The sequence below is a fragment of the Rhinopithecus roxellana genome, unplaced genomic scaffold (assembly GCF_007565055.1).
Source record: "Rhinopithecus roxellana isolate Shanxi Qingling unplaced genomic scaffold, ASM756505v1 contig274, whole genome shotgun sequence".
Taxonomy (NCBI): domain Eukaryota; kingdom Metazoa; phylum Chordata; class Mammalia; order Primates; family Cercopithecidae; genus Rhinopithecus; species Rhinopithecus roxellana.
Genome location: NW_022142219.1, coordinates 132,499 through 159,841, shown reverse-complemented (window position 1 = coordinate 159,841; position 27,343 = coordinate 132,499). Strand labels below are relative to the sequence as shown.

The window sequence follows — 27,343 nt, the reverse complement described above, 5'->3', positions numbered from 1 at the left end:
TTGCTTGCAGTGAGCTGAGATCCGGCCACTGCACTCCAGCCCGGGCGACAGAGCGAGACTCCGTCTCAAAAAAAAAAAAAAAAAAAAAAACCAACAACAACAAAAAAACAGTCTTTCCATAACCTATGGTTAGCAAGATATTAATCAGCAGTAATAGTTGCAGCAAAAGCTGGTTGCAAACAATCCATAGAAACAGGACATGAAGCTAGACAACCAGTTAAACCAGAAATTCTCAGAAGGGAGTATGCCTTAACCCTAAAGAGGCCTAGAAGAGCCGTGGCAAGATGAGGGCGTTTATAGTCCTATCTTATCCATATGAACAGGTGCCCCTCATGCGTCTGTTTATAGACTCTCCACAAGGGTCGCATTCCATTCCCATAGCTATGAACATCTGCTTTTCTGGGATAGGAATTTTGGTGATGTGAAACCTCCCTGACTGCACGTCCATTCATAGGCTCTCTGCAGGGGGAAGCACATCAGGTGCTGTTGGCTCATTCTGGCAGCCCAACCTGGCATTGTCTTTACACAATCCAGCATGCAACTTTGTATTTACAATAATCAGGAGCATTTCATCTTTTATTCCATAGCAGTAGTTTCAGGGGGTCTCCCGACATATATTAACATATATATTTCAATCATTTAATAGAGCTTGAAAACATAAAATGTGAGATTTCCAGTTTGACTTTTTGTAGCATGCTTCCATATACTATTCATAGATAGTCACAATAATTCTGAATGACAGGCTTTGTTGGTATTACTGACATTGCTAGGCTGCCTAGGTATGAGGTGGTACTCACATAGTTTCATGATCACACACAAGTTTAAGAATGTCAGAAAATGTACTGAAGTAGCCATTCAGCTATATGGATTTCCAGAGGGAAAGCTGGGGTCAAAAATCAGAAATTGGCTTGGCGCAGTGGCTCATGCCTCTAATCCCAGCATTTTTGGGTTGGATCACTTGAGGCCAGGAGTTCGACACCAGCCTGACCAACATGCCAAAACCCCATCTCTATTAAAAACACAAAAATTAGCTGGGTGTAGTGGCGCATGCTTGTAATCCCAGCTACAAGGGAGGCTGAGGCACAAGAATCACTTGAACCCAGAAGGTGGAGGTTGCAGTAAACCGAGATTGCACCACAGTACTTCAGCCTGGGTGACCAAGCAAGACTGTCTCAAAAAAAAAAAAAAAAAAAAAAAAAATCAGAAATTGAATACCAAGGTCAAAATTGGTATTGAACCTCAATGCCATATTTTTATAATGTCAAAGTGCCAGTTTCCTGTCAGTGGACGTCTAGTTTGTTTCTTGCTTTTTGCTCTTACAAATAGTGCTGCAGCCGGGCGCGGTGGCTCAAGCCTGTAATCCCAGCACTTTGGGAGGCCGAGACGGGCGGATCACAAGGTCAGGAGATCGAGACCACCCTGGCTAATACGGTGAAACCCCGTCTCTACTAAAGAATACAAAAAACTAGCCGGGCGACCTGGCGGGCTCCTGTAGTCCCAGCTACTCGGGAGGCTGAGGCAGGAGAATGGCATAAACCCGGGAGGCGGAGCTTGCAGTGAGCTGAGATCCGGCCACCGCACTCCAGTCTGGGCGACAGAGCCAGACTCCGTCTCAAAAAAAAAAACAAATAGTGCTGCAGTGACAATCTTTAAATATATATCTGTGTAGACTTTAGGGTATCTATCTGTATGTTAATTCCTACAATTGAACTTGTGGTGGTCAAAGGTATATGTATTTAAAATTTTGATTGATAATGTCAATTTTGTATCTAAAAATCTTATACCAATTTGTACCTCCAGCACCTCTATGTGCATGTTGTTTTTCCACACATTTACTAACACTAGATATTATCCAACTTTATTTTTTGTCATTAGAATAGGGTTTTTATTTTGTTTTTGAGACAGAATCTGGCTCTGTCACCCAGGCTTGAGTGCAGTGGTACAATCTCAGCTCACTGCCACTTCTGCCTCCCGGGCTCAAGTGATCCTCCCACCTCAGCCTTCTGAGTAGCTGAGACTACAGGTGTGTGCCACCATCCCTGGCTAACATTTTCAATATTTGTAGAATCAGTGTTTTGCCATGTTGCCCAGGCTGGTCTTAAACTCCTGAGCTCAAGCAGTCCTCCCGTCTTGGCCTCCCAAAGTGCTGGGATTACAGGAGTGAGCCACTGTGCCAGTAGAATAAGGTTTTTAATTTGCTTTTGAATAAATAGACTTTATTATTTAGAGTAGTTTTAGGTTCATAGTAAAGTTTAGTGGGTACACAGAGTGCTCCCATGTTATACCTGCCTCTAGATGTGCACAGACTTCCCCATTATCAACATCTCCCACCAGGGTAGTATATTTGTTACAATAGAACCTACATTGACATCATTTTTACCCAATGTCTACAGTTTACACTAGGTTTCATTCTTAGTGTTGTACATTCTATGGGTTTTGACAAATGCATAATGACACATATCCACTGTTGGAGTATCATATGCAACACCTTCACTGCCCTAAAAATCCCCTGTACTCTACCTATTCATCATTCCCTTCCCACTTGTCCCTGGCAACCACCAATCCCTTTACTCTTCCCATTGTTTTGTCTTTTTCATAATGTCATACAATTAGAGTTATATGGTACCTAGCCTTTTCAGATTGCCTTCTCTCACTTACTAATACACATTTAAGTTTTCTTCATGTCTTTTCATGGCTTGATAGCTTATTTCTTTTGATTTTTTTTTTTTTTTTTTTTTTTTTTTGAGACGGAGTCTCGCTCTGTCTCCCAGGCTGGAGTGCAGTGGCCGGATCTCAGCTCACTGCAAGCTCCGCCTCCCGGGTTTACGCCATTCTCTCGCCTCAGCCTCCCGAGTAGCTGGGACTACAGGCGCCCGCCACATCGCCCGGCTAAGTTTTTGTATTTTTTTAGTAGAGACGGGGTTTCACCGTGTTAGCCAGGATGGTCTCGATCTCCTGACCTCGTGATCCGCCCGTCTCGGCCTCCCAAAGTGCTGGGATTACAGGCTTGAGCCACCGCGCCCGGCCGCTTATTTCTTTTGAAAGCTGATGAATATTCCACTGTCTGGGTATTCCACAGTTCATTTATGTAATTACCCACTGAAGAACATATTGCTTGCTTCCAAGGTTTGCCAATTATGAATAAAGTTGCTATAAACAGTCATGTGCAGGTTCTTATGTGGATATAAAAGTTTTTAACTCATTTGTGTAAATACCAAGGAACACAACTACTGGATTAGATAGTAAGAGCATGTTCAGTTTCATGAGAAACTGCCAAATTGTCTTCCAAAATGGCAGTGCCACGTTGCATTGCCACCAGCAATGAATGAGAGCCACTGTTGCTCCACATCCATGGCAGCATTTGGTGTTATCAATATTTTGGATTTTGGCCATTCTAATAAGTATGCAGCTGTATCTCACTATTGTTTTATTTTGCAGTTTCCTAATGACATATGATGTGGAGGATCTTTTTATATGCTTATTTGCCATCTTTGTATCTTCTTTGGTGAGGTGCCTGTTCAGGTCTTCTCTTCTTTTCCCTCCCCTCCCCTCCCCTCCCCCTCCCTCCCTCCCTCCCTCCCTTCCTTCCTTTCTCCCTTCCTTCCTTCCTTCCTTCCTTCCTTCCTCTCTCTTTCTCTCTCCCTCTCTTTCTTTCTTTTTCCTTTTTTTTTTTTTAAGAGATGCGGGTCTCATTTTGTCACCTAGGCTGTAGGGCAGTGATCATAGTTCACTGCCACCTCAAATTCCTGGGTTGAAGCAATTCTTCCTTCTCAGTCTCCTGGGTAGCAGGTGCATGCCACCATACTGGCTAATTCCTTTTTTGTAGAGATGAGATCCCATTATCCTTCCCAGGTTGGTCTTAAACTCCTGGGCTCAAGTGATCCTTCTACCTCAGCTTCCAACAGTGCTGGGATTACAGGTGTGAACTACCATGCCCAGCCTTCATTTTTTTTTTTTTTTTTTTTTTTTTTTTGAGACATAGTCTCACTCTGTAGTCAAGGCTGGAGTGCAGTGGTGCAATCTTGGTTCACTGCAACCTCTGCCTCAGCCTCCCAAGTAGCTGGGATTACAGGTGCCCACCACCACGCCTGGCTAATTTTTGTGTTTTTAGTAGAGATGGGGTTTCACCATGTTGGTCAGACTGGTCTCGAACTCTTGATCTCAGGTTATCTGCTCCCTCACCCTCCCAAAGTGCTGGGATTACAGGTGTGAGCCACCCCACCTGGCTCAGCCTTCATTTTTTAAATTGGGTAGTTTGTTTTCTTATTATTGAGCTTAAGAGTTATTTGTATATTTTGGTTAAGTCCTTTACCAAGTGTGATTTGCATTTTAAAATTCATGAAGGTGTTAGAATGACTTTTTATATGTTTACTGGCCATTTATGGTTCTTTTTGTGAAGTGCACATTTTCTTGCAGTTGGCATTAGCTGAATCCACTGCTGAGACTTCTTCCCACTTGGGCTTTCATGCATAATATAATGATATACACAATGCCTCATTGGAATTTACCTAACTTAGAAAGAACATGCCTGCCCACCTTCCACAAGAGGCTGTACATCTGACTGTAATGGAGTGCTCCTCACTCTCCTCAATGCAGAGCAGAAATAGTCACAGCAGAGTGGTACATAAACTTACAGTAAATGTGTCCAATTTAAATGTTACCATCATCAGCAGGAAACATACTACACAGCCATTGGCTAGATTTCAAGTGACTGTGTGGGTCTTTGATTTCAGGAAGTTCGTGAATGCTCATCAAGGGCTAAATAAAGTGGAAAGCAGCATCCTTGAAAATCATCACTCTCAGGACAGGGTCTGCCTGGAATAGCACTGAATGTGTTTAGTAGTGCCTTGGGCTTGGGGGTTTTGGAGAAAGCTGCTTGAGACCTTCTCATGCTCATAAATTAGGTAAGGAGCAGTGAGGAAGTGTCTACAGCAACCTCAGCCAATGTGATACGCCTCTACAGCTGTATGAAGTAGATTCTCTGATTTTATCTTGAAATCTACAACTTCCACAAAAAAGAAAAATCTTTTACCATTTCTCATTAAAAAAGTAATATAAGTTCATTGTAGGGGGAAATAATCAAGTGTGATCTCATTGCCCAGATATAATCACTGTTAACATCTTCATTTGAATTTTCCCTAGGTCCATGTATCTATATATCTATGGTTCATAGATCCTAATGGATCCCTTGCGGAGCCTCTTGATTCCCAGAATCTCCAGATTATATCTGAGCAAGGAAAACCTTTTTAATCACTTACATTTTGTTGAGCAGCAGCTGTGTGCTTATTCCCCAGCTGAGTCTATGCTGAACAAGTGCTCACAATTACAGTCCATGGGGGTGAGCAAGGTTTCTCAAAATAGGCACTCAGACTACAAGACTAGCCCCATGCCCTGCACTCCCCTCCCTGCCCTGTCCCCTGTGCCTCACCAGACCCTCCTGAAGCCCATTTCCAGAACCTGCAGTGGACACAGAGGGGTTCAGGGCCAAATCCCTGGAGGCGACGGGCTTCCTCCACCATGGCAAGCATGTGGTCAGGACTGCTGAGGACCCCACAGTCTGGCCAGGACATATACTGTAGCTGGGACACAGAACGGGACTCCTGAAACACAGAAAAAGATGAGCAAAAGACTTAGGGAAAAAAAAAGCATTAATTGGGTACCTACTATACACCAGGCCCACTTCTAGGCATCTTCCATTTATATCTACCAGAGAATAACTGAGGAGGTGGATACTAGTATGATGCCCATTTTTACAGGGGAGGAAATCTCTCCCCTTTCAGGAGCCCCTTTGCCTCCTCCTTCCTTGTTACAGTACATTCTGGAATGTGACCTTGAGGGTCCTCAGCATGATGTCCTCATTCAGCCACTTCTCCTTTATCTGAGTAAGGGGGGTGGGGCAAGTAAGAAGAGGGAGAACAAAGATCACAGGTACCAAAAGACATTTATAGAAAGCAAAGCATTCCTGATTAAAAAATCAAATACGGAAAACATTTTAAAAATTCACATAGCCCGGCCGGGGGTGGTGGCTCACGCCTGTAATCCCAGCACTTTGGGAGGCCCAGGCGGGTGGATCACGAGGTCAGGAGATCGAGACCATCCTGGCTAACACGGTGAAACCCCGTCTCTACTAAAAATACAAAAAAATTAGCCGGGCGTAGTGGCGGGTGCCTGTAGTCCCAGCTACTCAGGAGGCTGAGGCAGGAGAATGGTGTGAACCCGGGAGGTGGCGGAGCTTGTAGTGAGCGGAGATTGCACCACTGCAATCCAACCTGGGTGACAGAGCAAGACACCGTTTCAAAAAAAAAAAAAAAAATCATATAGCCCAAACTTCCCCAAAGCTTTCATTAAGGAAACATTTGACACAGGAGAAAAAGAGGAACTATTATAAAAACACAAGCCCTTTTGCAGTGAAAAGAGATTATTTTGTTCTAAATTGAAACTTTTATTGTATTTATTAAGTACTAACGGTATGCATGACTTGAGAGTTCCCCCAAGCTCTTTTGAAATGGTAAGAGAAGTTAAGACTTTCAAGAACCTAACCAGGCACATTTACACGACAGAGATAACTGTGATTGTAGCCAAAATAAAAAAGCAAAGGCTATCCCTATATTAAGTTCTATTTGCAGGCTAACACCAGAGGGTTTCCTGCAGTGTGAGTGGACTGTGGGTTAAATCATTCATCCTTTTAGGCCCAACCCAAAGCCTTTCCACCCTGGGAATCTTCCTTGAAACCTCCCACAGCTCACCAGAGTGATGCAGAAAAGCCCAGTCTGCACTGGCTCCTGCTCCTGGGCCCAGTACCGCTCACACCTTTTCTGCAAAAGGTAAGGGACAAAAGGCAGGGAGTGAGAAGAGGGAGTCAGCTTTAGAGCTAGCTCAATCCTGCCACAAGACACCCCAAGTGCTCATGGTGTAAGCACAGGCAGCTACACTTACAACCTATAACAGAGGCCAGCCAACAGAGCCATTAGATTAAACACATGCAGACTCAATGGAGGTGTGCTGCTGACCATGCAGGGGAAATACAGTCCAGGATACCCTCCCACTGTAAGTAACTAGAAACTGGACAAAATACATGAGCCGCTATTTTCAGACACTGGTTGGCAGGCATTGCAGTACTGTGGTCACTGAACAGACCACTCTGGCTTATTGCATGGAGGTGTCACCAGGCTGTAAGACATGAGTCTAATGATCCCACAGAGTTGAGCCAGAGACCATGGCTCAAGGAGGCCAAGGCAGCTAGAATTTGTAGGGCTGAGTCCTGCAAGGAACAGAGCTATGCAAATAAAAGAAAAACTTGCATAGAAGTCCCCTCCTTGATTCTTTGGTTGAATAATCTGAATATATACAGCATGAAACTCCATGAGGCCAGGCAAGAATAACTTCCCATGAAAGAATAGTAGGGATCTGTATGATGAACATTTCCTTGAGCTCACTATGAGAAAGAATTCACATTCCCTCTAGCTAGAGTATAGAGGCATTATCAACTATAAGGGGCATTTAGTAGGGAACCTAGAATGACCACACTTTAGAAGTATGGCTAAATTAATTCTAGAACAGAGGCTACTTGATCAGCCATCCAAAAGTTCCTGAAAAGGCAAAACACTCTAAAGAAAACAATCCAACACTTACCTGTGCAAAATTCAAAATATCAAGCATCCAATAAAATTGTACTGGATATACAAAGAAGCAGGAAATTGTGACCCATAACCAGGAGAAAAATCAGTCAGTAGGAAAGGGCCCAGAAATGACAGTTCAGGAAAGAAGCGAAAACTCTTAAAAGAGCTAGTACAAATGTACTCAAAGATGAAAAGGAAAACATGAACATGCTGCAGAGTGGAATGAAAGATAGAAAAAATACCTGAATGGAATTTATAAAGAAGAAGAAAAGATGTATGAAATGAAAAATCCACTAATAGCAGAGTAGACACTAGACGAAAATATCAATAGACATAAAAACATAGCCATATAAATCATTCAAAATGAAATGAAAAAAATGAAGAGAATCAGTTCTCTGTAGAAATATACCAGACAGTGTAGTGTATGTGCACATGGAGTCCAGAAGGAAAGGAGAAAGGGGGGATAACAGAAATTTATGTGAAATAATAGGTGAAAATGTTCCCAAATTCGATGAAACTATGAATCCACAAATTCAAGAAAGTCAATGAATCAGAGGGAGAATAAACCTAAGGAAAGTCACACCAAGGCAGATCATGATCAAATTACTGAAAAAGAAGATTTTGTTTTGTTTTGAGACACTTGCTCTGTCACCCAGGCTTGGAGTGCAGTGGCGCAATCTTGGCTCACTGCAACCTCCATCTCCTGGGTTCAAGCGATTCTCCTGCCTCAGGCTTCCAAGTTGTTGGGATTACAGACACACACCACCACACCCAACTTTTTAAAAAATATTTTTAGTAGAGACGGGATTTCATCAGGTTGACTAGGCTGGTCTCAGCTCCTGATGTCAAGTGATCCACCCGCCTTGGCCTCCTAAAGTGCTGGGATTACAGGCATGAGCCACTGTACCCGGCCCCAGAAGAGAAAATCATAAAAGCATTATGCACAAAAAGGCACATCACATACTGAGGAACAAAGTTAAGAATTATAGCAACATTTTGTCAGAAACTGCAAGTCAATGGTATAATATCCTAAAAATGCTAAAAACCTTTTCAGACAAAAGCTGAGGGAATTCATCACAAACAAATTTGCACTCTGAGAAATATTAGAGTAAGCTCTTCAGATGCTTACAGACAGTGGCTGCTGCCTGTAATCCCAGCTATTTGAGAGGCTAAGGCAGGAGAATTGCTTATGGCCACTTCAACACCAGCCTGAGCAACACAGCCTGTATCTTAAAAAAAAAAAAAAAAAAAAAAAAAAAAAAAAAAAAAAAAAATTAAATTAGCTAGGTGTGTTGGCAACATAACTAGCCTGTATCTAAAAAAAAAATTTTTTTTTAATTAGCTGAGTATGGTGGCACACCTGTACTCCCAACTACTTGGCAGGCTGAGGTGGGAAGATGGCTTAAGCCCAGGAGTTTGAGGCTGCAGTGAGTAGTGACTGCACACTGCATTCCAGCCTGTGTGACAGAGTGAGACCCTAACTCTTAAATAAATAGGATAAGTAAGCTCTGCATACAAAAGGAACATGATACAAATGGAAATACAGATCCACACAAAGTAGCAGAGTAGGGAGAAAAGTAAGTGGCTAAATGTAAAAGACATTTCTCTCATTTTAAACATCTTTGAAAAAATAACCTAGTGAATTTTATCAAAGAGGAATTAATACCAGCCCTTCACAAACTCTTGCAAAAAACTGAGAGGAACCATTTCCCAACATATTGTGTGAGGCAAGTATTACTCTGCCACCAAAACCAAAGACATCACAAGAAAAGAAAACTACTAACCAATATCTCACAAACACAGGAACAAAAATTCTCAATGAAATACTAGCAAAGTGTTAAACACCATGACTAAGTGGGGTTAATCCCAGGAATGTAAGATTGGTTCAACGTATGAAAGTCAATGTCATACACCATATTAGTAGAATACAAAGCAAATGATCATCTGAATAGATGTGAAGAACAAAATTTGACAAAACCCAACGGTCTTTTATAATGAAGTTCATTAGAAATTCAGTGCTCAGGATTTTTATTGGGGCACCTTCTGCACAGCGTGTAGGCACACTCTGCCTAGGCTGTACCAAAATGTCAGACTACCAGCAGGAGAACAGGTGTTCTGCATAAAGCATTTTGTTTGTATTAACAGTTTAGGCATAGTGAGCACAGTTATCAGAAAGCTAGGTTTCTAGAGGCCACCCAAGAGTCTACAGGAAGGCCTTTCAAAGCATAAACAGTTATGCTTGCTATGTTTAACTCTTCTGCATGGCAAGGGACCTACCCAAAATAGCCAAAACAATCTTGAAAAAAGAACAAATTTGGAAGACTCATACTTCCTGATTTCAGAACTTCTACAAAGGTATAATAATCAAAGCTATGTTATACTGGCACAAAGATAAACACATCAATCAACTTAATAAAATTGAGAGTTCAGAAATAAACCCTTATATTTATGGCCAATTAATTTTCAACACAGGGGCCAAGACCATTCAATGGGCAAAGCATATAGTCTTTTCAACAAATGGTTCTGGAATAACTGGATAGTCACATGCAAAAGAGTGAATGTGGACCCCTATCTCACATCACAGAAAAGTTCACCCAAAGTAAATCTGAGACCTAAATGTAAGCAAGAAAACTACAACACACTTAGAAGGAAAAACAGGAGTAAGTCTTTATGACCTCTGATTAGGCGATGGCTTCTTAGATACACCAAAAGCACAGCAACACACAGATTGGAATTAAAATTTCACAAAATGTTTGTGCTTCAAAACACACCATCAAGAAAGTGAAATGACAACCCACAGAATGGGAAAGACATTTTAAATATTGTACTGATAAGGGACTTATACCCAGAATAACTCTTACAACTCAATAATAAAAGACAACCTCAAATAACCCAATTTTAAAATGAATAAATGACCTGAATAGACATCTGTCCAGAGAAGATATACAGATGGACGAATAAGCACATGAAGACCAAAACCACAGTGAGGTACCACTTCCCACTCATTAGGGTGACATATATGTCATTGTCATATGCCACACGATGTTTTGGTTAACAACAGATCACATATACGATGGTGATGCCATAGATTATAATGGAGCATATGTAGAAACCTGACACATGGCACTTGATATTGACATTGCATATTAACTTGGGGAAATGACTGATACTCAGTAATGGTGCTGGGACATTTGGTTTTCCATATGAAAATATATATATATATAAAAATGTATATACCATCTATGTTTGTGTAAGTATACTCTATGATGTTCCCAAAGAGAAGATAGTCTAACAATACAGACCATATCCCTGTCATTAAACTACACGTGTCCCTCCCTCTCTCTCTCTCCGTTGATGGGAATGTGAAATGGTACAGCCACTGTGGAAAACAAAATGTTAAACATAGAGTTATCATATGATCCAGCAATTCCACTCTTGGTGTATACCCAAGGAACTGAAAACAGGGACTCAAACAGATACATGTATACCAATTTTTTTTTTTTTTTTTTTTTTTTTTGAGATGGCGTCTCGCTCTGTCTCCCAGGCTGGAGTGCAGTGGTGCGATCTCAGCTAACTGCATGCTCCACCTCATGGGTTCACGCCATTCTTCTGCCTCAGCCTCCTGAGTAGCTGGGACTACAGGTGCCCGGCACCACGCCCGGCTAAGTTTCTGTATTTTTAGTAGAGATGGGGTTTCACCATGTTAGCCAGGCTGGTCTCCATCTGCTGACCTCGTTATTCACCCGCCTCGGCCTCCCAAAGTGGTGGGATTACAGGCATGAGCCACCGTGCCTGGCCTGTATACCAATGTTTGTAGCAGCATTATTTACAATAGCCAAAAGGTACAAACAACCCAGATGTCCAACAGGTGAGTGGATAAACAAAATGTGATATATACATACAATGAAATATTATTTGGCCTTGAAAATTGTGAAATTCTAATGCACACTGCAACATGGATGAACCTTGAAAAAAGGACAAGTATTGTATATTAGTGTATTCCTGATTCCACTTGCACAAGGTACCCAGAATGGGCAAATTCCTAGGGACAGAAAGGAGAATAGAGGCTACCTGGAAATGGGGGAATGGGGAGTTATTGTTTAATGAGTACAGAATTTCTGTTTGGGATGATGAACATGTTCTGAAAATAGACAGTAGGAATAGTTACATCCATTGTGAATGTACCTAATTCAATTGAATTGTACACTTGAAATTGTTTAAATGGCAAAATTATTTTTAACATTGCTCACTGAGCACCTATAAAATGGCAAATTTTATGTTATGTATATTTTATCACATCATTTAAAGAAAGACACAATGGCATACCGCTTCACATCCCCTAGGATGGCTATAAAAACAAAAAGACAGTAACAAGCATCGGGGAGAAGAAATGGGGACCCTCAAACATTGCCGTGGAAATGTAAAATGATGCTGCCACTGTGGAAAACAGTTTGGCAGTTCCTCAAAATGTTAAAAATAGAGTTTCCATATGGCCCAGCAATTCCCAGCAATACCCAAGAGACATGAAAACACACATCTACACAGAGACTTGTGTATCAGTGTTGATAGCAGCACTGTTCATAATAGCCAAAAAGTAGAAAGAACCCAAATTCTATCAACTGATAAGTAAAATGTGATAGATCCATTCAATGGAATAGTCTTCAGCAAAACAAAACAAAAACAACAACAAAAAAATGCTAGGCAAAAAAAGGTTACATATTATATAATTGCATTTATATGAAATATCCAAAGTAAGCCAATCTATAAAGACAAAAATAGATTAGGGATTGTCTAGGGCTGTAACGGTTGGTGGGAAATGGGGAGTGACTGCTAATGGATATAGGATTTCTTTTTCTTTTTTCTTATTTATTTATTTATTATTATTATTATTTTTTTGAGAGACAAGAGTCTTGCTCGTTGCCAGGCTGCAGTGCAGTAGGGTGATCTTAGTTCACTGTGACCTCCAACTCCCTGGTTCAAATCCCTCCCAAAGTGCTGGGATTACAGGTATGAGCCACCATGCCTGGCCTGGATTTTTTTATGGAATGATGAAAATGTTCAAAAACTTACTGTGGTAATAGTTGCATAAGTCAGAAATATAGAAAAATGATGGAATTGTACACTTTAAATGACTGAATTGTATGTCAATCAATAAAGATGTTTAAAAAGGATATTCTAAAGCAAATATAATAGCAGTGTACTTTGGAGTATATTCTATATATAGAACTAAAATATATAGTAACAGCACAAAGTATGGAAAGGGGTAATTGAAATATACTACAGTAAAGTTCTGACATTTTACATGAAATGTATAATATTATTTGACTATAGACTATAAGTTAAAGATACATATTGTAAACCCTAAAGCCACCACTAAATATTTAAAATAAAGATGTATAGCTAATAAGGGAATAATTACTATGCAATAGATTAATAAAAAATTCTCACTCTGAAAGACAGAATAAAAGAACAAACAGAGCAAATAGAAAACAAATAGCAAGAAAGGTAGGTCTAAACCCAAAATTATTGATAATTACATTAAAGGCTAAATATTCCAATTAAAGGCAGAGACTGTCAGATTAGATTTAAAAGTAAGTCCTGGCTAGATGCAGTGGCTCATGCCTGTAATCTTAGCACTTTGGGAAGCTGAGGTGGAAGGACAGCTTGAGGCCAGGAGTTCGAGACCAGCCTGGATTATACAGTGAGACTTAATCTCTACAAGAAATAAAAAACAATTAATCAGGCATGGTGGTGTATGTCTGTAGTCCCAACTCCTTAGGAAGGCTGAGCTAGGAAGATCACTTGAGCCCAGGAGTTTGAGGTTACAGTGAACTATGATTGCACCACTCCATTCACCTCTTAAAAAAAAAAAAAAGTCCCTACAATACACCACCTACAAGAAACACACTAAAAATTAAAGATGAACATAGATATAAAGTAAAAGAATGGGAAAAGACATATGCAAACTCTAAAGAAATTTAAGGCAGGGGGCAGTGGCTCATGCCCTGTAATCTCAGGACTTTGGGAGGCTGAGGCGGGTGGGTCACCTGAGGTCAGGTGTTTGAGACCAGCCTGGCCAACATGGTGAAACCCCATTTCTACTAAAAATACAAAAATTAGCTGGGCATGGTGGCAGGCACCTGCAATCCCAGCTACTTGGGAGGGTGAGGCAGGAGAATCGCTTGAACCTGGGAGGCAGAGGTTGCAGTGAGCCACGATCACGCCATTGCACTCTAGCCTGGGCAACAAGCGGGAAACTACATCTCAAAAAAAAAAAGAAAAGAAAGAAATTTAAATGGCTATATTAATATCAAAGTACACTTCAGAAAAAAATATTAACAGAAATAAAGAGAGTCATTACATATTAGAAAAGGGATCCAATCGTTAGGAAGACATAATCCTAAATGTATATGTACTCAATCATAAAGTTTCAAAACATGAAAAGTAAAACTGAAAGAATATTACAGTAGATTTCAACATTCCTCTTTCAGCAAATAATAGGACAAGCAGACAAAAAAAATTGTCAGAAATAAGACTTGAATAGTGCTGTTGACAAACTTGACCTAATTGATATTTATTGAACAGTTGGTAATTTCAACACTCTTCTCTAAGCAATCGATACATTTAGAGAAAATAAATCAGTAAAGATATAAAATACACAGTAAAGATATAAAAGTGTCTTTCAAAAAAGTCTGTCAATTGACCTAATTGGTATTTACGGGACACTCCAGCCAACCAAAGCAGAATACATGTTGTTTTCAAGTACACTTGAAATTAAAGTAGAAAATGAATTAGTTGGGCATGGTAGCATGTGCCTATATTCCTAGCTACTCAGGAGGCTGGGGCAGGAGAACTGCTTGAACTTGGGAGGCAGAGGTTGCAGTGAGCTAAGACTGCACCACTGCACTCCAGTCTGGGCAACAGAGCAAGACTCTGTCTCAAAAAAAAAAAAAAAAAAAAAAAAAAATCAATAGAGAAAATGAATACAAATGAATAGAACCAAAGCAGTTTCTTTGAAAAAATAATTAAAAATCTCTAGTCCAAAGATTGGTTGACACTTTTATAAAGGGTCAGATAAATACTTTAGAAGTTACAGGCCATATAATTTATTCACCTTGCAACTACTCAACTCTGCCAATGTAGCATAAAAGCAGGCATAGACAATACATAAATAAATGAGTGTGGCTGTGTTCTAATACATTGTTTACAAAAAACAGGCAGGAGCATGAAAAAAGAGATAGCAAGATAGAGAGATGAAACAGAAAGACAGAGAGAGAACACAAATTCCCAAAATCAGGAATGAGAAAGAGACATCACCCCAGGGAACCACCACCCCACCCATGGAGCAGGCAAGAATGTAGAAACCCCATGAAGCTATGTGCCTTCAGCCTTCATTGTTGACATGCATTTATTTATTTAGTAACTAATTTATGTTAACAGGCAAAACAAAAATCCCTGGACTTAATGGATCTTACCTTCTAAATCAAGGAGATTAAGAATAAACAATGTTCATAATACATTTGTAGATTATCCAGTGTGTTAGGAGTTTGCAAGAGCTGTGAAGAAAAAAGGAAAAGTAGGACAAAGGAGGGAGAGTGGAAGTTCTGAGAGTTTAAAATGGTGTGAAGAGGCCGGGCGCGGTGGCTCAAGCCTGTAATACCAGCACTTTGGGAGGCCGAGACGGGCGGATCACGAGGTCAGGAGATCGAGACCATCCTGGCTAACACTGTGAAACCCCGTCTCTACTAAAAAATACAAAAAACTAGCCGGGCGAGGTGGCAGGCGCCTGTAGTCCCAGCTACTCGGGAGGCTGAGGCAGGAGAATGGCGTAAACCCGGGAGCCGGAGCTTGCAGTGAGCTGAGGTCCGGCCACTGCACTCCAGCCCGAGCGACAGAGCGAGACTCCGTCTCAAAAAAAAAAAAAAAAAAAAAAAAAAAATGGTGTGAAGAGCCACCCAGGAAGGTCTCATTGAGGAGTTAACATTTGAGCAAAGACCTGAAGGAGGTGATAGAGCAAGCCATGGGGAAGGATGTCCTAGGCTGAAGGAATAGCCAAGGCACAGGCCCTGAGGCACAGCCATCCCTGGAACATGTGGGGAACAGCAGAGACCAGAGTTGTTAGAGTGGAGTAAATAAGGGGGAGAAAGGTGGAAAGAGAGGTCAGAGCCTTCAGGGGAAGAAGTCAGAATACGGCCTTATGGTCTAAGGTGTGAAATGGCTGGGAAGCCCAGCATGAGAGGGGTTGCCAACACTGGGGGATGAATTACATATCAACAGAAACTTAGAGGAACAATGGGGCTTCCCATAGAGCCACAGTAAGGTCACTCCAAGAGCTGGACCCTCGGGTCCTGGGGTCAAGGAGGAGCCAGCAAGATCCCTCCTCCCTCCTCCTTGCGTGAGGACATGAAACCTGGGAGCAGAGGACACCTACCCGCCCGTTCTCTATCTCTCGGCAGGCCATCAGGATCACCTAGACAAGGGGAGAGGAAGGTGATTTGGGTGAGGGGGCCAGGGAAACGCCGAGGGGGTACTTAGATGTTGACCCCACCATTGTGCCCTGCCCCCAAGTGCTGACCTTGACCCCAAACTCCCAGACCAGTCTCCAGAAGTCTAGCAGGGTGTGAGGCAAGGGTCCTTGAGTGGCAATGTAGGCCAGGCTTCCATCCACGCCCTGGTGAAGGCCGAATTCACTACTGAGATTCTGCTGCCCACCCCCGGCCACTCCCAGTCCACCTCCTTCCGTGACCCCAACCCTCACCCGGATGAAGTTGCCATTAATGTAGTCGCCGTGTCCCTCTTCCTGGAGCAGGGAGAGGATTACTCGTGTCTGATCATCTGTCAGCAGATAAGGTGAGAAACGTGGAGTTTGGGGAGGATAGGGTGACCGAGAGTCTGACAGCCCCCTGGCTGAAAGCCAGCAGGGGACCACACACCTGCAGAGATCCCACCAAGGTGCCCTGGTGGGCTGCTGAGCAGTGCAGAGGGTGAGGCTCTGGGAGGAGAGCGCAGTGGGTGACTCCAGTGCACACTGATGCCTGGACAGTAGTGGTGCATGGCCCCGACTTACATGGCAGCACGTCTTTGTAGCGGTTCTTCCTCATGTTCTCTGGCCGACTGCCGGCCTTGGTGGAGCACATGCCATCAGCCTTCCAGGCGGCCGAGCGGGCCTGGATGTCCTGGTAGAGCATCATGAGTGGGCCGGGGAGGGGAGGAGACAGGAGAGGAGCCAGGTCAGAGTCCTGGGCCACCTAGGCACGCACAGGATACAAAGCCAGTGGCCTGGGGAGGTGAGTGCAGACCCCGATGGCACCCGGCCTGCCTAATAATAATGATACAGAAATAGCGACCAGAGCACCTTCTCTGTGCCAGTCTCTGTGCTAAGGGCATGTAATAATCACAGGTTTCTACCACGTGGGTAGTATTATTGAGGCCCCCATTGTGCAGGCCGGGAAGTTTATGCACCACGTGGTTCAGCGACTTGTGGAAGTTCCCAACCAGGAAGTCACATGGTGAGGGTTGAACTCAGACCTCTGGGTACCCACCGCCCCCCCCCGCCCCACCCCACCCCGCATACTCAATCTGTAACACTGTCCTGTAAGCAATAACTGCGATGAAATATATTAAGGGTTATATAACTAAACATAAGAGAACGTACAATGCATAGGCATTATAATGGATAACATATTATGTACAAGATACCATAGGCACTGTGTTACTGGGAGATTATAATAATAATTAGTGAATCGTGTATTACCATCATCGTCAGGTATTCATAATCTCAATGATAATAAGTAACACTCATGCCACTTAGAATAGTGGCTGTGTGCCAGCCACTATTCTAAGTGCTTTACTTGGTCCATTGGGTCATTTAAGCCCTCATGATGCCCTTGTGTAGTGGGAGCACCTAGAAGAGCCCAGTGATTCCTGCGCATGCGGGAGGCAGGCTTGGGGAGCAGGGGTGCCCTCACCACCCAGCCTTCGGCATGTGAGGCCCTGGGCGCTGTGCACAGTTCAGAACCCACCCAGTGGCCTGATGTCATATATCACATGGGTATTATGTTTACATTTGTTACATACATTCTTATATTGTGTAATAATTATTTTACATTTATTATGCATTTCTTAGTTTCTTATATACAATGTTTCTACATGTGTGTAAATTACTTAGATTGATAACTATCTGTTACATATTGTATATTAACTTACGAAGTTATCAAATAACTTTGGTCATTTTGTAAATTATAATCTTTGTTATATTCATTGGTTGTATTGTTTTATGCAGTTATACAATGTTTATTGTATAAACGGTCACTTATACTATTTTTATGTATTTGTCATATATTGCTAAACTTGATATGCATCACCATATATCAGTTTACACATTTGTAAGGTATGTTTCTATGTCTGGTATGTAAGCTATTACACTTTAAACAGGTCATTGACTGTAGTGTGCAGTGCCTAGCATGCTGCGTGAGCCTTCCTAACGCTGGGCTTGCACTACCCGTATTGTAAAGTTTAGATTTTTTGTTTGGTTTGGTTTGGTTTGGTTTGGTTTGAGATGGGGTCTCCCTCTGTCGCCCAGGCTGGAGTGCCGTGGCACCATCTCAGCTGTGCAGGGGGCACCATCTCAGCTCACTGCAACCTCTGCCTCCCAGGTTGAAGCGAGTCCCCTGTCTCTGCTCCCTAGTAGCTGGGATTACAGGCGCGTGCCCACGCAAAGTTGATTTTTGTATTTTTAGTAGAGAAGGAGTTTCGCTGTGTTGCCCAGGCTGGTCTTGAACTCTTGAGCTCAAGCGATCCTCCCACCTCGGCCTCCCAAAGTGCTGGGATTACAGGCGTGAGCCACCGCGCCTGGCCCACGTTTAGAATCTTTACAGGCAGCGACGAATGCCCCTGCGAAGTGTGCGCCCACTATGTGCTAAGCGCTTTTCACCCGCACCATTTAATCCTTTGGTCATTCACGTCCCCATTTCACCAAGGGAGAAGCCGAGGTCAGAGGGGCCAGGTAGACCGCCGGGACCACACGCGGATTCGGGCCCCGCGTTCACACCCTCACCACGCCACGGCCTCCGCGTTCCTCTTCGCCCTGCTGCAGCCCCTTCCTTCCTGTGGTCACAGGGGACAGCCAGGTCGCCAGGAGCGGCGGGGCCGGGGCTGTCCAGCGTAGCAGGACCCCCCTCCCTGCGGCGCCCGCCCCGCCCGCCCCGTCCGCAGCCAGGGGATGTTCCGGGAGCGCGACGCGGACCCCGGTGTGCACGGTCCGTCCAGGCCTGGCCGCGCTCTGGGGCCGGTGGGCAGAGGGTGAAGACGGAGGCAGCAAGAGCGAAGAGAAGTGCCGGGGAGAGGCACACGGAGAGATGCCCCGAGGCGGGGAGACACCCGGGACGCCGAGATAGAAAGACAGAGCCCGCCGAGGGCGAAGGACCGAAGTCCGCGGGGCCAGGGCCGGGGCGCGCCACTCACGCTGAACTCGCCGGCGAGGACGGGCCCCTCCCGGCCGCCCCGCGCTTCCAGCCGCTCCAGGAAGCTCCGCGCGGCGTCCAGACTGCAGCTCATGGCGCCGCGGGCCAGCGAGGGCCAGCGAGGTCCAGCCCGGCCGCCGCGCTCCGCGCTGCAAGTGTGGACCCCGCGGGAGGCGGAGGCCGGAGACGGAGCCCCCGCCCGGGCCTGGGCAGCCAATGGAAGCGCGCAGCGGCGGGCAGGGCGCCCCAGCCACGGTGTTCAGAGCCCCACCCCGGGCGCTCGGCCTTCACGCCCATCCGCAGAAAGTGTGCGGAGTTGGAGGGGAGCCGCCTGGCCGGCTTCCGGGATCACCGAGGGGAGGCTGGAGAGAACGGACTGGCACCTGGGTCTCTTCAAGGACAGGCCTAGGTTAGCCCCCTTCTCGCCCAGTGGGAAGAATTAAGAGGGGGTGTCAGTGGAAGGGGCGTCAGTGGACACTGGTTGGAGGTCGTTGAGGGGTTGAAAGGTAGCATTGGGGCCTGGATGTGTGCCTGAGTCTTTGAAGGGTCAACAGGGGCAGGATGTCAGGTAGTAAATTGAATTCACTAGGAGCCATCCGAGTATTTAAGGCACACTTTCCTAAAGGCCCTGGTAGGAAGTGGTTTTGGCTTTGCTATCTCTGCCCCAGCTGCTTAACTCAGCTGTGGCAGCGTGAAAGCAGACAATCTACGGTGTGGCTGTGTCCCAGTGAAACTATTTATGAACAAAGAAATTAGAATTTCATGTAATTTTCATGCGTCATGAATTATTCTAGTGTGTGTGTGTGGCCTACAAGCTGTGGTTTGCTGACCTTAGCTTAAGTGATGGAGGGATCAAAGCGGTTCTGTGGGGTCAGCAGCTAGGGCTGTTTGATTTATTGTGAGGTCTGCAGGGGTCACTGTGAAATCCATGGTCATCATTTTTCAGTTTCATCTTGGAGCATTCTAAGGGAGGTCGGAGGTCAATAGTAATCGTTTAGGATGGTGGTGATAGGGAATTCATTGGAAGTCAGTTGGGGTCCCTTGGATGTTCATGGGGGGGTGTCAGTGGATATTAATGACAGTCATTGGGAGGCCAGTGGATACCTGGGACAAGAAGTGAAAGTAATTGTGGGGCCATTGGGATTTAAAGTGTTAGTAACTGAAGGGTCAGAAGAGTCTGGAAAGTCATTGAGAGCTCTGCTCAGTGCACGATAGTGACTCTCAGTGTAATCACTGAGGGTTTGTGGATGGCCATGGAGAGCCAGGGAGGTAGAATACAGACGCATCAGTGAGCTTTCAGAAAATAAGTACATTTGCGGGAAAAGTTATGGAGGCTAAGCCCCTGAGCACACATGGTTATTAAGGGCAGTCATTATGGGCTAGAGGATCTCTGTCCAGCAGCAGGGATCCTGTTGAGGGTCTGTCCTCACAGGCTGAGGTCTGTCTGACTGGTGGAGGGCATGTTGTCCAGCTGAAGGTCTGGTTGACTAGGTGGGTGGTGTGTTCTCTCCTCTGGGGTAATGTCTCTGTCCATTTCAGGGAGGGAGCCTGTCCTTGAGGGATTCTGACCTTTGCCTGGCTGGGGAGCTCAGGTGTCTCTCTGGCCATAGGTCTATTTGGATGTCTGGCTGAGGGTCTTCCCATCTGTCAGTAATCCGTCTGTTTGTCCCGCTGGGTGTTTCCCTGGGATCCTGTCCATCTGGAAGTCTGTCCAGCCAGGGTGTGTGTGTGTGTGTGTGTGTGTGTTTGGTGGTTTATCTATTAGAGGATCTGAGTGACTAGCCAGATGCTGCCTCGTGGCCTGTGAACATTAAGTGGCTCAGGCTGTGGTCTGCCATTTCTACTTCCAGCTGCTTTGAGTGTCTTCCTGCCCTGGTGTTCACCCTCACTCCAAGCCCCCCTTGTTGTTAAACCCACCTGTCCTCCTGACACCTGACCATCCCTCATGTCTCTCCAAACATCCAAACTCTTAGTTTGCCCTCTGTTCAGCTCAGGCTGGGTGTGGGGGATGGGAAGACCCCACATCTTCCAGAGGCCCTGGCCCACCCCAGCTTTTCTCTCGCGGAGGACTGCCGGCCGTGTTCTTGCGATGAGACTCACTGCTGCTGGTGGCCCTCCTGTTCACACTGCCAGCGGCAGCCTCGCACAACGGGAGCAGCTGGCACTGCTGCAGAGACCCCAAGCATGCCAAAGCCCACGTGCTACGTGCCAGTCTGTCCCCTGCCCACCAGTCAGTGTGGCCAGATGGGTCGCTCAACAGAGCCGAGAGAAAGATGCACAGGGACAGGTACACAAGGCTGTGAGTTCAGCCTGCTCTGAGGCTGCAAAGGGGAAAAGAGAAACTACATTGGAGACTGCTGGCAGACATCCGTTCCTCCGGGACGTTTACGGGGAGCTCCTTGGAGACCGCTGGCATCTCCAGGGTACAGTTCTTCTCCAGCTTCCCTTTTTGCTTAGTTAAAAAAGGGCAGAAGACTGGAACCAAAATGTTTGAGTCAGAATTCTGGCACCATGACTTTCTCAGTATGACCTTGGGCAAGTCATTTAATTTCTGTGTCTCAGTTTCCTCTTCTGTAGGACTGTGTCTCTTCTTGTTGCTTTATTGTGAGAATTTAAGGAAATCATTGTATATAAAGCATTTAGATAGAACAGCACTTGGCTTGCAGTATACACTTGGTGCTATTAATATTATTATTACACTGCTAGTTTCCTTTTCTGAGACTGCCACACCCACCTCCTCTAAGTTAAAACAAAAGTGGAAGGGGGGGTAGAAATTTGAAAACATTTTCCCATTGTTTCATTCTGTTAAAAACCTTCAAGCTGGTCGAGCTGTCCTGTTGGTCCATCTACAAGTCTGGCATTTAGCAAACAGGAAAAAGGCACCCCTCTTCAGTGCAAGAGGAAGCCATGGCCGTGCCCCCTGCTGTCTGATGCCTGAGAGCTGTAAGTCCTCTGGGAGAGCCTTTGTTCCCGTCTCCATTGACTCCCCTCAGGTGTGCCAGGCTTCAGTGTTCCGAATCAAAGACTCCTCCTGGTCCCTCCCTGGGAAAGGGTCAGCAGCTCAGTGCAGGGGAAACAGGCCAAAGAGAAAGCCACCCTTCCCCTTCTCAGCGCTAGACCAAACCTCAGAACCCCCAGCTCTTTGTGGAGGCTGATTGCTGCCCTCAGGAGCTGTCCTGCAATTCTGCTTCAGAAAGGAGGGGAAACCACTGGGAATAGAGGGGAAAGCCCTCTTCCCCATCTTTAAAATGCTCGTAACAACTTTCCCCCACTTCTCCAGGGCAGAGCCTGGGCATCTGCATTGCCCAGAGCAGGCCCCTGATGTGCCCCTGGAGGAAATAAACTCAGGCAGACAAGTGCTCTAACAGCAACGCTGGTAGCACTCTGGGACTTCCATGACTGACAGGCCGGGTCAGGCTGCTGCCTCCTCGGCCTGCAGGTTCTATACCTAATGCTAGCCCAGCCTCAGCACACTTCCTCTGTATGCGGTGCTTTATTTAGAAAAGACCAACTGGCCACGATATTGTCAGCAAATGCTGGCCAGGGTCCTGCACAGATAAGGGCCATCTGCGGGCCCTGATTGCACAGCCCATGGATCACAGCTGAGTGTAGTTCCCAGGACAGCCAAAGGGATGCATGGATCCGTGTGCGTGGCTGTCTGCCCATCAATTGTAACCCCAGAGAGACACGAGTGTGCATCCATGCTTGGGTGAGTGTAAACACCTCTGGAAGGTTCCTCACTGCTGCTGCTGACCAGGGTGTTCTGAAGTCCTAGGCAATGCAGGCTGGCAAGGAGAAAGGAGGGAGGGGCCCATCAGAAATGCTAATTGGCATATAGCATAATCAGCTACAAAATTTTAGAAACTCATGAAAAACTGTAAGGACTTACAAGAAAATTTAATAAGGTAGATAGTTAAAATACACGAAGTAGGCCAGGCATGGTGGCTCACGCCTGTAATCCTAGCACTTTGGGAAGCCGAGGCAGGTGGATCACGAGGTCAGGAGGTCGAGACCATCCTGGCTAACACGGTGAAACCTCATCTCTACCAAAAATACAAAAAAATTAGCCGGGCGGGGTGGCGGCGCCTGTAGTCCCAGCTACTCAGGAGGCTGAGGCAGGAGAATTGCTTGAACCCTGGAGGCAGAGCTTGCAGTGAGCCGAGATCGCGCCACTACACTCCAGCCTGGGCGACAGAACAAGACTGTCTCAAAAAAAAGAAAAAAGTATATACTAAGTACTTCCACACACCATTTTAATGAATTTGAAACTATAATGCAAAAAGCTCCCATATTAATTTCTTGAGAAATAGGCACCAAGTTTGAACCCCGAATAAATTAATGGAGTTAAGCAATAATACTGCCTACTGACATCAGAAAAACAACTCCCAGGCAGGCACTGCGACTCCTAATGAAAGAACATAATACCCCCATCAAGTATTCCTGCTAAAAAAAATTTGAACGTATATCTGATTAAGCCTCTAGATCTCAATATTAATTCAGAGGAAACACAACGGCACACAAAAATGTTAAATGACACTACAGTGTTGAGATCAGCAACATCCAGACAGTGAAAGGTCTATTAAGACAAATCAGTTTCCTAATTGAGTAAACTGCAAAGAAACAGACAATCTTATAGAGACTCAGGACTTAACACACAAATGCTCATAGCAGAACTGTTCACAATGGCCCAAATGTGGGAAACAACCTAAATTTCATCAACTGATGGATCAAATGTGGCATATAATAATGCCCTACGTATAGGGACATACATGGAATATTATTTGGCAATGAAAAGAAATGAAGTGCTGACATGAGTTACACTGTGAATAAGCTTAGAAAACATTATGCTAAGTGGAAGAAGCCAGTCAGAAAAGACATATTATTCCATTTACATGAAATGTTCAGAAACGGCAAATCTATAGAGACCAAAAGTATTCATTTAAAAAAAGAAATCCTGTTCTAAGGCCAGGTGCGCTGGCTCACGCCTGTAATCCCAGCACTTTGGGAGGCTGAGGCGGGCAGATCATGAGGTCAAGAGATTGAGACCATCCTGGCTAACACAGTGAAACCCCATCTCTACTAAAAATACAAAAAATTACCCTGGCACGGTGGCAGGCACCTGTAGTCCCAGCTACTTGGGAGGCTGAGGTAGAAGAAAGGCGTGAACCCGGGAGGCAGAGCTATCAGTGAGTGGAGATTGCACCACTGCACTTCAGTCTGGGCGACAGAGCGAGAATTTGTCTCAAAAAAATAATAATAATTCTTGTTATAATGTCTCAGCAGAATCTGGCCAAAAGTAGATTAGTGGTTGCCAGAGGGGCTGGGGGCCTGGTGGGAGGCAGGAGATTGGAGTGACAGTTAATGGGTATGGGGTTTCTCTCTGGGGTGGGGCAGGGGGGTAGAAAAAATGTTCTAAAATTAGATTGTGGTGATGGTTACACAGCCCTGTGAATATGATTTTTAAAAAATCATTGATGCACAGGGATGGGCACACAAGGCTGAGTTCAGCCTGTGCTGTGAATTGTGTAATATGTTGACTATCTCAATAAAGCTGTTTTTAAAAACAGACTTGAGACTTGTCAATCATTTGCAATGAATGGACCTGATGTCAATCTTAGTTGAAACTAACACACTCTCATCAAGGCAAGCTGAACATTAACTGGATATCTGATGATATTAAGGAATAATCATTGATAATTTTAAATGTAATTTTTTTTGTTATTGAGTCCTTACCTTTTAGAGATATACATGGAAATACATATGGATGAAATGCTGTGATGTCTGAGATCTACTTCAAAATAAACTGGTAGAGTGGATACAGGGAGTGGGTGGGCTATGAAGACTGGCTCACATCAAAACCAGCTCAGCGACTCACTGTACCATCTTCTCTGCTCTTGTATATGTCAAATTTTCCACAACTAACAAGATTTAAAACAATCAATCTAGAGGTGAACAATTGCATCTATAAGGAGAGCAGACCAGTCATAGAAATATGTACACACACAGCCAGTAATTATTTGAAAAGAGGCACAACCTCCAGAGTAACTAAAGAAACGCAAATGCAATTGGGGGAAAACATTTTGCACCTAGCGCTTGACAGAGGTTAAAACCTCTCATGATGCCCGGGGCTGACCTGGGAGGCAGGTGCTCACATCTTGTGATGGTGCCTGTGGAGAGACACAACCTCTACTATCATCTTATTTTAGTTTTTTCTTTTTATCGAGACGGAGTCTTGCTCTTGTTGCCCAGGCTGGAGTGATCCTGGCTCACTGCAACCTCTACCTCCCAGGTTCAAGCGATTCTCCTGCCTCAGCCTTCTGAGTAGCTGGGATTACAGGCACACACCACTATGCCCAGCCAATTTTTTGTATTTTTAGTAGAGATGGTGTTTCACCATGTTGGCCTGGTTGGTCTTGAACTCCTGACCTCAGGTGATCCACCCACCTCAGTCTCCTGAAGTGCTGGGATTACAAGTGTGAGCCACCGCGCCTGGCCTCTATCATTTTAAAGGCAGAATTCCCGTGTAGGAATGTATTCATCAGATACACTTGCATAAATATGCACAGAAGTATGTTCAATGATGCTCTTGAAGCAGTATTTGTGGGGATAAAAACAGGAAGCCACCCAACAATGTAGCCACAAGGAAGGAGCCAGATTCATGTGTACTAGACAGCCTTGGCACCCTGTGGCATCCAGTTGTCATTAAAGAGTAAGACGCAAGCTTCAGAGTGGCATGCACATGATCCCTTTCAGGTTAAAATATAACTAACAAACAGTCAACAAATTTATGGATACCATGAATAAAAAATCCCAGTCCAGCTTCTTTAAAAAGTCAATACCGATGACCTCTGGAGAGCAGGGATGGATTGTTTGGGGTGGAAGGAGGATGATGGTTTACTTTTCACCATGTGCACCTGTGTGTGTTTTTAAAAATGTTTTGTAGAGATGAGCTCTCCCTATACTGCCCAGGCTGGTCTCAAACTCCTGGCTTCAAGCGAGCCTCCTGCCTTGACCTCCCAAAGCGCTAGGATTACAGGTGTGAGCCACTGCACCTGGCCTTCTGTATGCTTTTCTATCATGAGGATGTCTTCCAAGTGTCCACCTGCACCCCAAAGAAAAATGGGCAGAGAACTCAGAGGGCAGGTCTCCGTGGTCAAGAAGCGGGTAAAATGTTCACCCACTAACATTACGGTGAAGAACCTCCCTCTTCCCTGTGTGCCCAGTGCTCCAGCAAGGCGTCCAGCCTTCTGGGGACGCTGCGGCACATACACACAAGTGCAGGGCCCTCCCTGCCTTTTGCACACTGACAGCATATTACACATGGTGTTTCACACTTTGTATTTAATGTCTATCTTGAGGAGCTTCTCGATGGCTGCATCTACAGAATGGGGAAAACTATTTGCAAACCATGTATCTGATAAAGGGTTACTATCTGTCTCAATTTGGGCTGTTATAACAAAATACCACAGACTGGGTAGCTTAAACAGACATTTATTTCTCGCAGCTCTGGAGGCTGGGAAGTCCAAGATGGTGGCTCCAGCAGATTCAGTGTCTGGTGAGGGGGTCTTCCTGGTTCACAGACGGTAGCTTCTAGCTGTGTCCTCACATGGCAGGAGGGGCAAAAGAGCTCCCGCGGCCATCTTTTATAAGAGCACGAGGGCAGAGTCCTCATGACCTAATCGCTTCCCTAAACTGTTGACCATAGGGATGAGATTTCACTATATGAATTTCTGGGAGACACAAACATTCAGGCCACAGCAGTATCCAAATTATATAAGGGACTCAAGTCAACAACAGAGAACAAACGACCTAGTGTATGCAAAAATGCTCAGTATCACCGTTAGGGAAATGCAAATCAAAACCGCAATGAGAGATCACCTCATACCTATTAGGATGGCTGTTATTAAAAAACACAAGATAAAAAATGTTGGCAAGGATGCGGAGAAAAGGGAACCCTAGTGAACTGTTGGTGGGAATGGAAATTAGTACGGCCTTTATGGAAAGCAGTATGGAGGTTCCTCAAAAAATTAAAAATAACCAGCATTTGATGCAGCAATCCCACTTCTGGGTATACGTATAAAAAGGAGATGAAATCATTATCTTGAAAAGATAGCTGTACTCCCATGACTACTGCAGCATTTCCACAATTGCCAAACTATGAAAACGTCTAAGTGTCTGTTGGTGGATGGATTGGTAAGAAAATGTGGCATATCTATTTTTTACAAAAAAATCCTATCATTTGCAGTAACATGGAGGAACCCA

General features: G+C 44.7%; 1 protein-coding gene across 2 annotated transcripts; it reads right to left on the bottom strand.

Annotated features, from left to right (window-relative positions):
* Positions 1-5,228: 5,228 nt before the first annotated feature.
* Positions 5,229-19,361, bottom strand: LOC115895810 (tyrosine-protein phosphatase non-receptor type 18-like). Of its 2 annotated transcripts, XM_030926398.1 has the most exons (7): positions 19,083-19,361; positions 16,687-16,795; positions 16,378-16,454; positions 16,195-16,290; positions 16,051-16,089; positions 6,747-6,815; positions 5,229-5,600 (listed from the first exon to the last, which is right to left on the bottom strand). In XM_030926398.1, the coding sequence occupies exons 1-7, from the start codon at positions 19,173-19,175 to the stop codon at positions 5,379-5,381; spliced, it is 705 nt and encodes a 234-aa protein (XP_030782258.1). In that variant the 5' UTR covers positions 19,176-19,361; the 3' UTR covers positions 5,229-5,378. The 2 variants fall into 2 exon arrangements, with proteins under 2 accessions (XP_030782258.1, XP_030782259.1); XM_030926399.1 differs by lacking the exon at positions 6,747-6,815.
* Positions 19,362-27,343: the final 7,982 nt, after the last annotated feature.